The sequence below is a fragment of the Gossypium hirsutum genome, chromosome D03, assembly GCF_007990345.1.
Source record: "Gossypium hirsutum isolate 1008001.06 chromosome D03, Gossypium_hirsutum_v2.1, whole genome shotgun sequence".
NCBI classification, from domain to species: domain Eukaryota; kingdom Viridiplantae; phylum Streptophyta; class Magnoliopsida; order Malvales; family Malvaceae; genus Gossypium; species Gossypium hirsutum.
Window position 1 is genome coordinate 4,719,309 of NC_053439.1, and position 16,355 is coordinate 4,735,663.

At 30.4% G+C, this 16,355-nt stretch overlaps 1 protein-coding gene and 1 pseudogene across 1 annotated transcript; both read right to left on the minus strand.

The window, feature by feature from the left end:
• Nucleotides 1-11,157: 11,157 nt before the first annotated feature.
• Nucleotides 11,158-11,532, minus strand: LOC107950003 (uncharacterized). Its single transcript, XM_016884755.1, has one exon. The coding sequence runs from the start codon at nucleotides 11,530-11,532 to the stop codon at nucleotides 11,158-11,160; it is 375 nt and encodes a 124-aa protein (XP_016740244.1).
• Nucleotides 11,533-13,399: 1,867 nt separating this feature from the next.
• On the minus strand, nucleotides 13,400-16,035 carry LOC107950004 (linamarin synthase 2-like; annotated as a pseudogene).
• Nucleotides 16,036-16,355: the final 320 nt, after the last annotated feature.

The following is a 16,355-nucleotide window of genomic DNA, read 5'->3' on the forward strand; positions in this document are numbered from 1 at the left end:
TTAAAGGTTAAATTAATTATTTTAATAATTGAAGGACCCTATTGATATATCATCAATAATTTGGGAAGATAATTAGACATTTTGAAATTTAGGGGTCAATTTAGAATAAGTGCCATAGTTTGGGGATATTTAGTGCAATTAATCTTATATTAATTGAATTTATACTATGTTTGGATTAAAAATACTAAAGGAAAAGAAAAGAGAGGAAAATGAAGAAAAGTAAATAATTAGTCAGTATAGTTAAAATTAATAAAAATAAATTTAACAATTTTTGTTTGGGTAAACTGTAAAAAGGAAAGATTAAGTATCATTATTTTTTTTACAATTATAATATTTTCATAAAACTATTTATAAAAGGAATAGAGAAAAAAATATTTTATGTCTTAAATTTTTGTTTTGGTTTAATTCCTCTAACTTGCCCCCCAAATTGGGACAGATAAAAAAACTTAACACAGCATTGAGTTTGTAACAATATTTTTTATTTTCATTTTCAGAAAATAAATTTAAATTTTTTTATTTTTAAAAAAAATTAAAAAATATTTGATAAATAAAAAATAATTGTTTTCAATAATGAAAACTTAAAAACATGTTTGGTAACTATTTTCTTATGATAGAAACGTGGGGAATAACATAAAAAAAATTACATTTATATGGATTTGAACGATGGTACCGGATTTAATATTTGAAAATTTGTTAAAAGAATAGAATATTTTTGAGTTTATATATGCTTGAACCAATACCAATTCATTTAAAGTTAAAATTTTTTATTTTTATCATTTTCACTTTTACAAAACATTTTAATTGAAAATAATTAAATCAACTTTTTATTGTATTCTAATTTTCACATATTTTTATTTTTAAGAAATCAGTTTTAAAATTTCAACCAAACACATTGTTTTCCATGTTTTCCATTTTACAGTAAAACAAAAAGAAAATATGAAATGCAAACTAAACTTTCAAGAGAAAACGTAATACTCAATTTCTCTTGTTTAAATTATAGTCTTTCTGAAGAAAGAAAAGAATGACGGTTTCCTTATTTTCCTTTCCAATCCAAGCATACATCATATTTTATCATATACATACACACACTATAGCAAAGGTTTTTTTTCTCTCTCTTTTATAATTAATTTTGGTAACGTTCAATTCTAGACTTCTTTGCTTCACAAGTGATTACACCTCATCAAATTCAACAATTTAATTATCTAACTCAAAATTAAGTATATATATAAAAGAAAATATTTGATATATTGTCAGTAAAATTTTTAAACTCCACAAACAAAATAAACAGTTGGCAAATGTCTTATAGGAATATAATAAATTATTAAATATATATTTTAAAAAAGAGACGCATATCAATTTTTTAAAATTATTTGTGAAATAAAAAAAAAGTTATGCTGCCAATGTATGAAATCTTTTAAATATATATGTATGATTTACATTAATAAAGGCAAAATTTAAGCAATAAAAATTGGCATATTTTCAAAACTTTGATTTTAACTGATATTATCAAGCCTAACTCAGGTTTTTGGTTACCACTTGAAGTTTATAATTAAGTAATTTTTTTCTCTCATTTTTCATTCGTAAGTTTAGATAAATTTAGCAATCTTTAATTTACGTAGTAACATTATATTTAAATATTGCCTAATATTCCGTTATTGACTTGAAATAAAAATAAAATATTCCTATAGTTTAGGTAATACTTATTCCCCATAATACAATTGCGATATAATGTAATTTAATTGTATTTTCATTTAATTTTTCTTAAAAGCACTTAGTCGATTGAGTCTTAATCAACATTATTGTTAGTATAAGACGACATGGGTTTAAGTGCATTAAAACTTATTTATCCTTCTATTTAAGGATTGGAAATGAATTATGTGTAGTTCTAAGCTTCGTATAATATTTTTTTCTTAAAAACACTTGAAATTTTTCATAAACCCTATAAATACATTATTTTCTTCCACCATACGTGGAGTTTAGAGTTTTGACACACATTGGTAAGTACTTTCCCAAATAAGAATATCTTTTTCCTATTAAATCTTGAATCAATTAAATTATTTTTTATTAAATCTTTCGGCAAAAATATTATGGAGACCCTTATATTAAGAGTTAGATTATATTTTGCCCCCTCTACTAAAAAGATGGACAAATTAGTCTCTGTATGTTAGATCAAAATGCAAATTAGTCATTCTGTTTAAAGTTTCATCCTTTTGTAATGTTAAAAACTGTTTTTTGTACGTCACCATAAGGTACACGTGACATCCTACTTGTAACTATCTGATTATTTTATTAGCCACGCCGATTTTTAACTATAACAACCTAATTTTAGTTAGTGGCGAAAATTTTGGTTTTGAAATTGAATTCCGTCAAATAAGTTAGTTGGAAATATAGTTAAGATAATTAAGTGTTTAGTAAGAACTAATAATATTAGTATATCAAGAGATTAAATTGATTAAGCTATTAAAAATAATGCAGAAGCTAAATTGCAAAATGACTAAAATTAGTAAAATTTAATTGAAGAGAATTTAAAGAATTTTTTTTTAACATTAATCTCATTAGGTTCGTATCATATCTGCTCTTTTTGATACAATACCTAGAACTACCTATAATCCCTCCCCAGCCCTTAAATAAGAGAATAATGTACTTCAGTGCACTTGAATCTACGTCCTCTTGCACTTATAATAATACTAATGCCAATCGAGTTAAGACTCAATCGACAGAATTAAAAGGCTTTAATGTGCAATTTTAAATCATAGAAATGCTTTAGCATGATTATATCATCACAGGCAACTAACCATCATTAAACCATATTGTTAACTAATAAATAAAAGTTTAATTAATGTTAATTTAACTAATATATATATAATATGATAAGTGGGAGAGAGAAGAGGTGACCATTATCCTCATCCTTTCACCACCGAAACCAAAGAAAGGAAAGAAACAAAAAATTTGAAAGTTTCCCAAGCTTTTGCCTATTCAAAATTCACAAGAATGAGATTTTTATAAAATTTTTATGGATTTTATTTCATGAGAGCTTGGTTTATATGACCCAACTCTTAGATTTTTCAATTACGATGATTTTTCAAATTACTATTAATGGATTTTAGAGAATTTGAAGCTTGATAATGATGGATTTATGAATGATAGGCTTGGTATATATATTAGGACAATATTTGAAGGTAGTAAAAAGTGTTAAATTAAGTTAGAATTTGAAGTAAGCTTGTTCGTTAATTTTATGACATTAAGAATTAAATTGAATAAAGTGAAAGCTGTTGGAAATTTGGTTATAAATTGAAAGTACAAGGTCCTTAGTGAATGGATGTGAAGTCGGATTTTGATTCGATTAGGAAAATTGAGAGATATGAACATTTTGGATATTATGGTTTAAAAGGGGACTTAATTGTAAAGAATACAAATATGCTTGGTTGTTGGTATGTTTTTTATTAAATGAGGAATTAACGTTGATTTTGTATTCAAGTTTGTCGTATGTAGTTAATGAAGAGATTGGGACATCGAGGATCAAAGGCGAAAATGGGCAATGAATATGAACTCAATTTGTGCTCTCATAGTTTGACTTTAACTTATATTTTATTAAATAGCTAAATATAATCAAACAAGCATCAAACAGAGAGTTGCATTGCAACGAAGAACCCCTGGTGTAACAACGTTAACCCAAAATTTTAGAACCCTTACAATTTGGTCCTATTTTGACCTCGAGTTAGTAAAAAAACTTTTGTAAGCTCGTATAAGAATTGGAAATGATTATGTATTATTTAATGCACTTGTTTTAGTTACATTTGAATGTTTAACGATTTGAAAATGAATATAATTTGACCTTAGTTATTTCTGCAATAAATGTGGCACCTTGTAACTCAGACGTGATGATCAGGTTGGGTAATGGGGTGTTACATATCCGATCAAGTAAAATAAACACCTTGAAGGTGAATTAATAGATAAGTAGCACGAATGTTATGTGAATTGTAATACTAATATAAAACTTATTAACACATGATGTAATGATTCCCAACCTTGTCATTTATTTTGACTTCATGTTACTTATATATTGGTTTCAAACTATGTTAGCACCGTTGAGTATAAATACTCAACGTATATGTTTGTTTTCTATGCGCAGGCCTCAAACAAGTTTCTATAAAATCGAAGTTGAAAAGCGTCCAAGGTCACTAGCTCAGCTCAACTTAGCTTGTATTAAGTTTGGGTTCCTTTTTGGAAGTATGTATTAAATCAAGGACATGTACCTAGGTTGGTCTTGGTTTGATGCCTAAAGTAATGATTTGATGTATTTTGGTAACTTGGCCTATAATGTTTTGAAAGTTGAATTTTAGGTCTTGATTAATAGATAATCGTGCATGTTTAAATGTTTTTGGTTATACAATTTGTTTGGTTGGATGTTGATGTATTAGGTGTTATAAATTAGTGGTGTTTTAATGTATTTTCATATGTTAAGTTGAAGGGTTTGCATTGTTGTAATGTTTAAGTATGTTTTAGGCTCAATTGGGCAGAGTTTGAATGATTGAAAATGTGCACCTTAGGCTATTTTTCCATTGAGTCTAGAGACAGAAAAAACATTTCTTGAGACCATTAGATAAAAAAATTACCATATTGAGCATTTGATTGCTTAATTTCTCGAGACTTGTCAAGCTAGTCTCGAGACAATCTCATCTAGGTCTCGAGACAAAGGGCACTTTATCTCGAGATAAAGAAACATTGAAGCTAAATTAAAAAATAGGGGATGTTGGTATTGAGACCTAGTCTCGAGACGTAATAGACCTTGCCTCGAGAGACAACTTCTAATGTCTCGAGACATGTTAACATCGAAGCTAAAATTCTCTAAAAATAAAATAATATTTGTCTCGAGACATGAAATTCCCTATCTCGAGATACAACACTAAAATTTGATCATTGAGTTTGGATTTGAGTCCTAACTCTAAATTTGATCTTGTATAACTCTGTAAAATGATGAATTTGAATCTTAAACATTATGAATGTATATTTGTGGACATAATTGGTAGTTAAGTGAATTGAATGATAATTCTGAACTAAATTTATGAATATGTAACAAATTAGCCTGAGTTGCTTCGGCAACGGAATGTGACATCACACATTCAACTCTGGCAACCAAGTCAGGTGTAGGGTGTTACATTAATAGTAGAAATGGATGCAAATTTTAATAGAAAAAACCAATTTGCTCTTTGATTTAACATTGATGGACTACTTTGCCTAATTTTTTAGTAAATGGAGGAAAATACAATTTGACTCTTAATATAGGAGCCTTCATAGTACAAAGATTTCCTTTCTCGTTCATATTTGCATTACATATTTTCTTTTGCACAATTTTGTCCTCTGTCTTGTTTATTGCATTTCTAACTGAATTAGTTTCACGAGTTAATTGGACATTAGTTCAGTTGGAAAATGATTAAAACTTTCCTCCTTTCACAAAATAATATATATAATGTGTAGTCTGAGTTGGTGTCACGAGTTAATTGGACATTAACTCAGCTGAAAAATGACTAAAAACTCTCTACTTTAACAAAATAATAAATACTATTTTAATGGTATTTTTATATTTTATATAAAAACTATATTAATAAATTTAAATTAACAAATTATGTAATTTGAACATAAACCTTCATAATTTTCAAATAACTTCACCAATTCAATCAAACTCTTATTTGTTTTTAGTATGAAAGTTTTAATAAATATATTTGTTATACAATTTTTTCACCCACATTGTGAATAAGTCATAATCTGTTTATATTTAAAAGGTTAAATGTTGTTATTAGTCTCTGTACTTTGCGAAAGTTATGGATTTAGTACTTGTACTTTTCAAACTTTAAAATTTTAGTTCCCACCAAATGATAAATGTTAAATTCATTAAGTTAAGTTATTTCCAAATTTTGATGCGCCAAACATATCATGTGTGTAATGCCATGCCAACTTGCTATTTTGATATGTTATTCACTAAAAGTTCAGTTAATGGGCTAACGACTATCATTTGCATCAAGACTAAAATTTCAAAATTCATGAACTAAAATGATCCACATTGGAAAATATGGATGAAATATACAATTGTACGTATAGTACAGGACTGATAATTGAATTTAAACAAACAGATTTAACAACTACTGTTTGGGTTAAGATTAAAATTTTAAAATTAAAAAAAGTAAAAGGACTAAAATTGATCAATTCGAAAAATACAAATACTAAAATTGATCAAATTAAAGTACATAGACTAATACTTTCCTTGATCGTACGACATCCGTGTTGTGAGCATAATGATATGGGATAGACATCCACGTTGGTATGGTTTAGATATTATTACTTTCCTAAATTGTATCCGCCAATTAACACGTATTTAGTGTTTAAGGATTAGGTTTAGGCAGTTGAGAGTACGAGCTTAGTCAAATGCATGATGGGGCAAACATGGCCTTGCGTAGGCTATGGGACGCATGCAGCGTGGGGGTTAGTGGTCTCAACGTGAAACCATCTTAGCAAAGCAAGAAGACAGTTGGAAAATTAAGGTCTTTGCAGGAAAAAACTTTCCTTGCTTGCTAGCTAGCTTCAATGAAGTTTGAGAATTACACGGTATTAGCAACATTAAATGCAAATAAGGGAAATGTCCTTAACTAATGGTTTTAGGTAATGAGTAGGGTTATAACTCACAAATGGTCTTTTACATCTAATTTTCTAATGGCTTAATATATCATTTCTTACTATAGTTTGATACTTTTTTTTAGTGTAGTACCTGTGTTATTTTTTTGGTTTAATCTGGTACTTATATTTGATAAAGTTGTACATTTTGGTACCCAAAGGATATGTGTTGACTTCTTAGTGTTTAATTCGAGTTTTAGGGCTGATTTGATAAAAATTAATTACAAATATTATTAGGATTGAGTTTTTCATGATTTTGTTAATAGAATAAATTTAGTTTTAATTGTAAATTTGTTTAATTTTTCATTTCATTTGTCAAATAGTCTGATCATGGATGTGATTTAATTTAGGTTTTAGGGTTGATTTGATGAAAGTTATCTGCTAATATTATCAAATCAACTTTAAAATTCGAATTAAACACCAAAAAGTTAATATTGTTACTTTCAGGTACCAAAATATATAGCTTTTGTCAAATATATGTACCACATTGGACAAAAAAATAACACATGTACCGCATTAGAAAAAAGTGTCAAACATAAGTACCAAATCTATACTAGTATTTAAACTCCTAAAAAATATTGGTGTTACAAGTCAATCGGGCACTAACTCGAGAAAATTACAGGAACGCACATCCATAATTAAAATAAAGAATATTTTTTGAGTGTATTTTAGTCTTTTCACTTTAAAAATCAATAAAAAGCAAGGATATGATAGGATTCAAACCCATGCCAAGTGCATTAGTAAAATATTTAATTTACCACTCAACTAAAGCTTCATTTTAATATTTTTATACATTTTAGTTTTATTATGCACATTCTATTATCTCCATTAAATGTATATTTATATCTATCTATACTATTGTTTAAACTCTTGACTGAGTTGGTGTCGCAAGTCAACCGAGCACGAACTAATTGGTTAGGAAATTATGGGAATGCACATCCTTAATTAAAATAAGTAATATTATTCAGGGTATTTTAGTCTTTTTAATTTAAAAAATGAATAAAAATATGTATATGGTGAGATTTGAATCTACACCAATTGCATTATAAAACCTTTAATTTACCACTCAACTAAACATTAATTTTAATATTTTTATAAATTTTAATTTTATTATGCAGATTTTATTACCTCCACTAATTATATATATATACTTGTATATTATTTATACTATTATTTCAGCTCCTGCTGAGTTGATGTCACCCTCAACCGGGTCACCAACTCAATTAGGAAGTTATGGGAATGCACTTTCGTAATTAAAATGAATAATATTATTCGAGTGTATTTTAGTCTTTTCACTTAAAAAACCAATAAAAATATACATATGGTAAAATTTGAACCCACACCAATTGCATTAATAAAACATTTAATTTATCGTGCAACTAAAGTTTATATATATTTTTATACATTTTAATTTTATTATGCACACTTTATTACCTTCATCAGTTGTATATCTATACTATTATTTAAATTCCTGATAAGTCAGTGCCACCATCAACCGGATCACCAACTCGGTTAGGAAGTTACAAGAATACCTTTCCATAACTAAACTAAGTAATATTATTTGAGGATATTTTAGTCTTTTCACTTTTAAAAAACCAATGAAAATATGCATATGATAGGATTTGAACCCATACTAATTGCATTAATCAAATATTTAATTTACTATTTACTATTCAGCTAAAGCTCTTTAAAAAATATATTTTTATACATTTTGATTTTATTATGCATACTTTATTACCTTCATCAGTTGTATATATTAATAATGTATTTGATTGAGTTGATGTCAAAATTTAACTCGACACCGACTCAAGATTGATGACAACACCATGATAAACAATTTAATCTATTTTTTTGTTTTAATAACTATAACACCCCAAAACCTAGCCTAGAAGTTAGACCGAATTCCCGAAGTTACATTGGCCAACCAAAATGGTGGAGATAAAATTCATTTATAACCATAGAAAATTCTTCGCTAAACCTTTATGCTTCGTAATTTTAGTAGATTAAATGATATGTAGTTGTTTTTGGAAACAACATATAACAGACGTTTAAGAACCGTTAGGAATAAATCAAATCAGTGTTTTTGAACAATTTCAAAGTAACTTAAAAATCCCCGTACCACAGTACACATAGACTTATGTGAAAAAACAAAGGTGCATAATTTGAATAGTTTATCATAACATTATTTGAAATCAACCGATCAAAGAACTCTGAAACCTCCGTTATGCCGAGTCTAGCTCCAAAACACAGAATGTACTTGAAAGGAAAAACACTACAGAGATGAGCTACGCAAGCTTAATGTGAGTACGAAACATAAACAGATGGTAAAAGACGAGGTGACACAGTAAATACTTCAAACAAGCAAAGTATAAATATATCACTTATGAAAATCTCAATCGGTATGTCGAATACAATATCAAACTACTAAAATGATGTTCCAATCATATGCAATAATCAGAACATATTACATGACATTAACTATATTGTCAATAACCAAATGTTCACACAAACAGACAAAATGTTCTAATAAACAGATGTATGTTCAGATGCAAACGGATGCATAAGTCAAAAATCCCACCCCACTAACCAAACACCACTTCGTCCATCCAGCACACCACATAAGGGCTATGGTAGGTCTGTCTACCCTGCACACCACATAGAACCATAATAGGTTCATCCACCCTACACACCACAACGTTGAACTATGCCACTTGAGTAACTGTATACAGTTGAGTTGATATACGTATAGGATAGTGCGGTAAACCGCTGTACAAAAGTATCGCAGTTAAAACTGTTAAGTCTATCTTCTCTTCATAACCAGATCCCAAAATTTTCATGCTATGCAACAATGCACACATTGCACAGACAACATATAGAAACGAACATTAACATTTCTAGCTGAACAAATTTAGATTTGATTACACTTGTATTCGAATGTTCAGTTACGACAAAAATAAAAAAACTCATACTTATTCATCACATAAACAAGCAATAAAATTAAAGCCCATAAATGTACATATATATACGAACTAAACTACATCAAGTCCCAAACACACTTACCGAGGCTTGACCGAGGGTCGAATTACACAGAAATATAAAACAGACAGTTTATGACTCAAAACAAAAATTCTATAAAATAGGGACATATGGCCGTGTGGAGGCCTACATGCCCATGTAGAGGAGACACATGCTCGTGTGACCAAGTTACATGGCTGTGTGAGTAGCCCATGTAACACATTGTCCAAAAGTGCCAAAAAAAGAGAGTAGAGGAGACACGATCGTGTGAAGATCTCACACACCCGTGTGGCCAGGCCGTGTGGTACCAAAAATTATTGAAAACCCTAAATTCCCAATTGCACACAGTTGTGTACGACACACGCCCATGTGGCTGCTCGTGTGATCACGAAACATCACCGAAATAGGCTGTAAATTATACTTTTGATGTCTAAACGATCCCCAACCATTGGTAACCTAGAATTATGCCAAACATACAGAATTTTATGCAATTTAGTAACAATATGATACTTCAAATAACCAATTTCAGAAACACATAAGACATTACCAAATTCCACCGCAATTCGATACTGAAGTTAAACCGTTTCAGAACACACACCTTAGAACACGATATCAAGCACCAAGGACCAATCGATTCGCTCTCACCAAACTGTTCAAAAACTTGCTTCACTGTCGATAAAATGAAACACATGAGGACAATCAGTCTTGATAGAAAACACGTAACATGAGTGTAAAATGGAAGAAACAAGAAATCAAAAGAACTGAAATTTGGGGAAAGAACCGAAAAATAACAAAGGGAACAACAAAAAAATAGGGAAAAGGAAATGGAAAAGAAGGTGAAACTGAAAAACCTCCTCTTTCAAATTTTAAAAGTAAATCTTTAAAAATTAAAAAGCAAAACCAAAATAAATTAATTCCTCAAAACACACATGAGGACTCAAACCCAAAACCCAAAGGTAAACTAACACACTCACCACCACCGAACCAGCTCATTCTGACATTAAAATGTGAAAATCCACTCAATTGCTCGTCTTATTCAATCACCCTAACCACAACCTTAAAAATGAAACCCAAATTTTAGGTTATTACAATAACGTTCATATTTCATGTATTATTATTAATTAGTTTTAACCATACATTTCATTATTTTTGTATATGATTTTAAAATAGACATTTGTGTTCTAAATTTGTGGTTTCCACTTGTATACGTTTGTAATAGAATTTCTAGTTATTATTATTTAAGTGTTTTACTGAGTTGGTAAATTATAGAAATGGCCTTTCGTAATTAAAATAAGTTATATTATTCGATGGTATTTTAGTCTTTTCATTTTAACAAAAACCAATAATATATATAGTGAGATCTGAACCCCCACCAATTGGATTAAAAAACTATTAAATTTATCACTTAACCAAATGTTCATTTTAATATTCTTCATATAATTTTATTTTAATATGCCCAATTTGTTATATCCATCAGTTGTATACATCCTTATAATCCTGCCCACAAAACCCGCAATCGCTGCTACTCCCAATGCCTTGCATCACCCTTTCAGCATTCGTAAGTATGTGTTGCTTAAGGGTGAGCCATAAAAAGAAACAGATCCATTGAGGGCCTTTAAATTTCCAAGGTATCTCCAATAGGTGTTCTTTCAAATTCAATATAACTTTTCGAATCTTCCCATATGCACTTTTAAGAGAAAAAGAACCAGTCAAAGTAGCTCCCCAAGTTATTTTATCAGGACCCAAAGAGGGGTGCGGTGGTGGAACACCTGCAATTTTGTTAATGATCTCTTCTGAGACCCACAATCTGAAAAGGTCCAAATTCCATGATCTATCACCTGCAGCCATACTACTAAGAGGACAATCCATATTAAGGTTAGAAAGAGATGGAATCTGTATAAATAAGGGACCACTATTTGGAACCCAATGGTCGTGCCAACATTGGTTACTATTTCCATCTCCAATAGACCATAAAAGGTTTTCGCTAATGAAGGGTCATACCTTAGAAATGGATCTCCATAAAAAGGAGCAGCTTCGCCGTGCTAAACACTATATAAGGGCTCAACATCAATATTAGGGTTCTTAAAACATTGTTCACCTATCTCAAGAACATTGACAATTGTTTCCTCTTTACCATTCTTACCCTAACCATCACCCAAGGTTAGATTGAGTGATTGAGACAATGACACAAAATCTTATACTTGGCTTGTGCCAAAAGTAGTGCCAATAAGTGATGGCATTGATTCTTCAATAAAGGTTTCATGAGATTGAGAAAGCTCCCTTGCTTGCTAATCTTGCCGAGCTTTTTCTCATAGTCAAATTAATAAGTGATCTTAATGTGTGCTATTGATAAGAATCAAGAATTTCAATAATCAAGAGACACTTGAAAGCAAAGGCGACTACGAATAAGGAAGCTTTGAGAGACCATGTTACTATTAAATTGGCGAGGAGAGTTTGTGATAAGTTATAACACAACCAAGGTATTTATAGGGTCATGTTTCCTTATACCATTTCCTCTAATAAATTTCCCTCCAAGAAAGGAAATTTGATCATCAAAGATATACTTTCCCTCCATAAATAATGATTGCATGCATGACTATACCAACTATAGAGCTTGATCTCTGAATTGCAAAACGACACCTATAATCGTCATTCGGATGCTTCCCAGAACAACTGCCAAATGTTAGACTCAACAAACCCAACTAAGTTCCTTAGCGCTTCGAACATTGCTGCATTAAGAGCCTTAGTAAGAGATCAACAAGTTGATTTTTAGTCTTCACATACTACAATTCGACTATACCATTTTTCACAAGTTCACGAATGAAGTTGTGTTGAAAATCAATGTGCTTAGTTATAGAATGCATCATAGGATTTTTTGATATGTTAATTGCACTTAAGTTGTCACAGTAGTCAGTGGCCTTTGGTAGTGCCATTCCATAGTCTGTCATCATTTGTTTCATCCAAAGCAACTGTGCACAACAACTTCCAACTGCAATATATTTTGCCTCAACTGTTGGCATGAATATGGAAGATTGCTTCTTATTATACCAAGATACAAGATTAGATTGGTAAAATAGCCTCCAGATGTGCTCTTTCGATTAGCTACATTGCTTGCCTAATCTGCATCACTATACCTAACCAAGATCATTGCACTATCTTTCGACATTCATATGACAAAATCAAGTGTATCAAGAACATACATGATGATGTGTTTTACATCCTTTACACGTGCCTCTTTGGGGATACCACAAACACCCACACTGAAGTTTAAATGAGGCTTGCTTATAGTCAGGTACAATAAACTTCCTATCATACTCTAGAAATAGTGGCACCCCTTTTACATCTGTTAATTTTCTTGCTTGGTGACATAGGGGTCCGTGTTGGCTTAGCTATTTCTAATCCAAACTTCTTAATTGAGTTCCTTGCATACTTCCTATAATTTTTATAAGTTATATTAAAACTAAAGATTAATTAGAAAATATATTTACAAAAGCTTTGAATGAAACTCGAGTTAATCACATTTATGATAAAGTGGGCATGATTAATATCTATACCCTAATACAGTGAATATGAGCTTCACATACATACTAATACATACCTCACACAACCGCATTCACTTATAAAGGAAAAAAATAGAGAAAAAAAAGCAGAAATAGACATCGAATGATCCCCATTCATTATTTACGTAATTCCCTACTGACAATACTATTTCCAGTTAACCATGTTTGAGAGCTTCCTTAACAAATCTGTCAAAATCAATGTAAGATAATCCCCCAACTTCAACAGCTTCTTCGGCTTTCTTCTTCCATTCCAATGCATTCTCTTTCTTTTTCTTTCCTTCCTCGCCTTCCATCATTTCTTTAACTAAAAACTCTATGTTTTCTCGCTTTACATCATGATCCACCTCCATGCTAATGCCCCAATGAGTACAAGCATATCGATCATTGGTTTGTTGATCAGAAAAAAATGGCCAACAAATTACTGGCACGCCTCCTGATATGGTTTCCATGGTAGAATTCTACCCATAATGCGTCAAAAAAACACCAACTGAAGGATGTGAAAGAACCTGATATTGGTTGCACCAGCTTGTTATCAACCCTCTATCTTTATCTCCTCGAGGAACTCTTCATCCAGAATTACAGAATCACCCATCACGATATCTGGTCTAAGGATCCATAAAAATGGTGCTTAGAGTTAGCCAATCCCCATGAAAATTCCTTGAGATGCTTCTCCGATATGACAGTAATGCTTCCATAGTTTACATACGCAACTGAATTGGGTTCCCTTTTGTTAAGCCATTCAATGCAGCTTGTATCTTCTTTCCATAGGCTTGAGTTCATTGACTTGAACGGGTCATCATGTATGTGCCTAGCAAGCAAATGAAGTGGTCATAATGTATAAACTCCAGGGAATTTGGCAGCGATTGCTTTTAACACTTCATGTTCCAACTCTTCAAATGTGTTGAAGATGATTGCTGGAGCATTTAGGCAATTTGTGCTTCGGAGCTCAAGAAATCAAACATGATATAATTTGGATTGTTGGCTCCTATAAAGCTGGGGAGATCTCTGAAGTGAATGTTACTCATTCCAGGGACCTAATCGATAGGTTTATCAAGAGTTCCATCACTGAGAAAAGTTTCATCTGACATATACAGAAAAGAAGGGTCAAAATTTTAGTTATTTTTAGACCATGTCAATAAGGACCTACCCTACAAGAGGTGTTAAACATGCCAATACTTTGAACACTATTAGTGTTTTGATGGTGAGGGGTACTATTAGAAGGTTGAGGGAGTAAAGTGAAAGCTGAGCCAACAACATTGGCATATTTAATTTTAGCAGGATGTTTTTGTATGTTTTGGCTAAAGATTTATTGAAATCTTATTTTGACAATATATCAAAAAAAAAGAGAGAGAAAAAATAATAGAAAATAAACATAATATGTAGAGCATATATTATGTAGATAATTAAATTTGTATATTGAAAATGAAATTAAAAAAAACTTTCAAATAATCAATTGAAGTACTAGAGAAAATGAATTGAAGTAGAATGTGTTAGAAACAAGAAATTTTATTTTATTTTAATAGATTAATACCCAAACCAAAATAAATTTAGACTAATTTTGTCTAAATCTTTTTTTGACATTTTCATATACATGAAAAAATATCTTTCCCACTAAATCACATTGTCATATTTATGAGAAAGTAATTCTCTAACACAAAATTAAATTCCAAAGAAGGTAAATAAATTTTGAAAAACCAAGAATTAGAATAAAATTTCAAGTGATTAAAATCTGAAGGAAGTACTCACTATCCATCGTACCAAATTCTACTTAGGTGTGCTTGGTAAAGAAGATGAAAAAATTGAAAGAAAAAAAATCCATTGCTTAGGTAGAGTTGAAAAAGGAGAAAGAAGAAAATAATTTTTTTTTTGAAAAACACATAATTTTGAAGTAATATATATATTTCATTTTCTCTCCTCTTACCATTTCAACTTGGAATTATTTGTTTTTATGCATTTGTTTTTATTTCTTTGTTTGGTAGAGTTGAAAAAGGAAAGAAGAAAATAAAACATTTGAAAAATGTATAATTTTGAATTAATATACGAGGAAAGATTCTATGGAACTGTGATTCCATGCCATCCCTATCTTTTTTAAATAAGAGAATGACAAATTAGATTTTTCCTTATGATATTTAGCATTTTTAGTTTGATTTGAATTTTTAAGGAGAAAAAAAGCTAATTTGTCATTCTCCTATTGGAATCCCTTCTCTTAATATACATCTCTCTCATTCTCATTTTCTCTTCTCTCATCATTATTATTTGAAATGATTGATTTTTATATATTATAATATAAAGTGACCTTTTTCTAATTTCTTTCCTACTAAGCATTCTCAACTTTTATTTTCTTTTCCATTTTTTCACTTCCTACTTTCACCCCTTTATATTCTCACTCAAGCACACTCTAAGTTCTAAGGAGAGAGGATTCCAAGCATGGTTGATTGATCGAGACTGGAAAAAAGTACTTACTTTGGAATGGAAAAATGCCTCATTTAAGCAGTTCACTGAATTGAATATATCCCATGAAACTACAAGCTGAGGCAGTCCAAAACTAAACTTCTGGTATACCAAGTAATTCAACAACCTTAATAGCAAAGCTCATAACTCCATCTGAAATTATGCAAGTAACAGTGGGCACATGGGGTGAGGAGTTTAACTTAGATAGTAGCTCTAAAAATGGTGCCAAGCAATTCCTTCGTACTGGATCATTTAGAACTGAAACATCCTGTGTTGCATCACGATCGGACGGTGGTAGCTTGTCTGGGATTGTTTCAAACTGAAAATTAGGCAGACCCATGACTGTAACACCCCAAACCCTGGCCTAGATGTTATGACCACATTCAGAGATGTCTCAAAGAAGGGTTTTTGAAAATTGAGTTGTTTCGATAAATCATTCAAGTTTTGCAACTCTTATTTGTTTATAGCCATTATCGAAAGCATTGTTTAATTAATTTGTTTGCCAAAACATAAATTATAGCGAAAGTCACGAAAACGTTATATTTGGAAATCCCGTTCGTATTTTTCAGAAAACTTTTATTTTAGTAAAAATGATGTTTTTAGCTAATCGTCTCAAATAAAGTGTTAAATCAAAAATTCCAAAACTTAAAATTAAACCAA

What these genes read in the sequence shown, in the direction of transcription:
- LOC107950003 (XM_016884755.1), bottom strand. Translation starts at nt 11,532, where the DNA reads ATGGCTGCAGGTGATAGATCATGGAATTTGGACCTTTTCAGATTGTGG.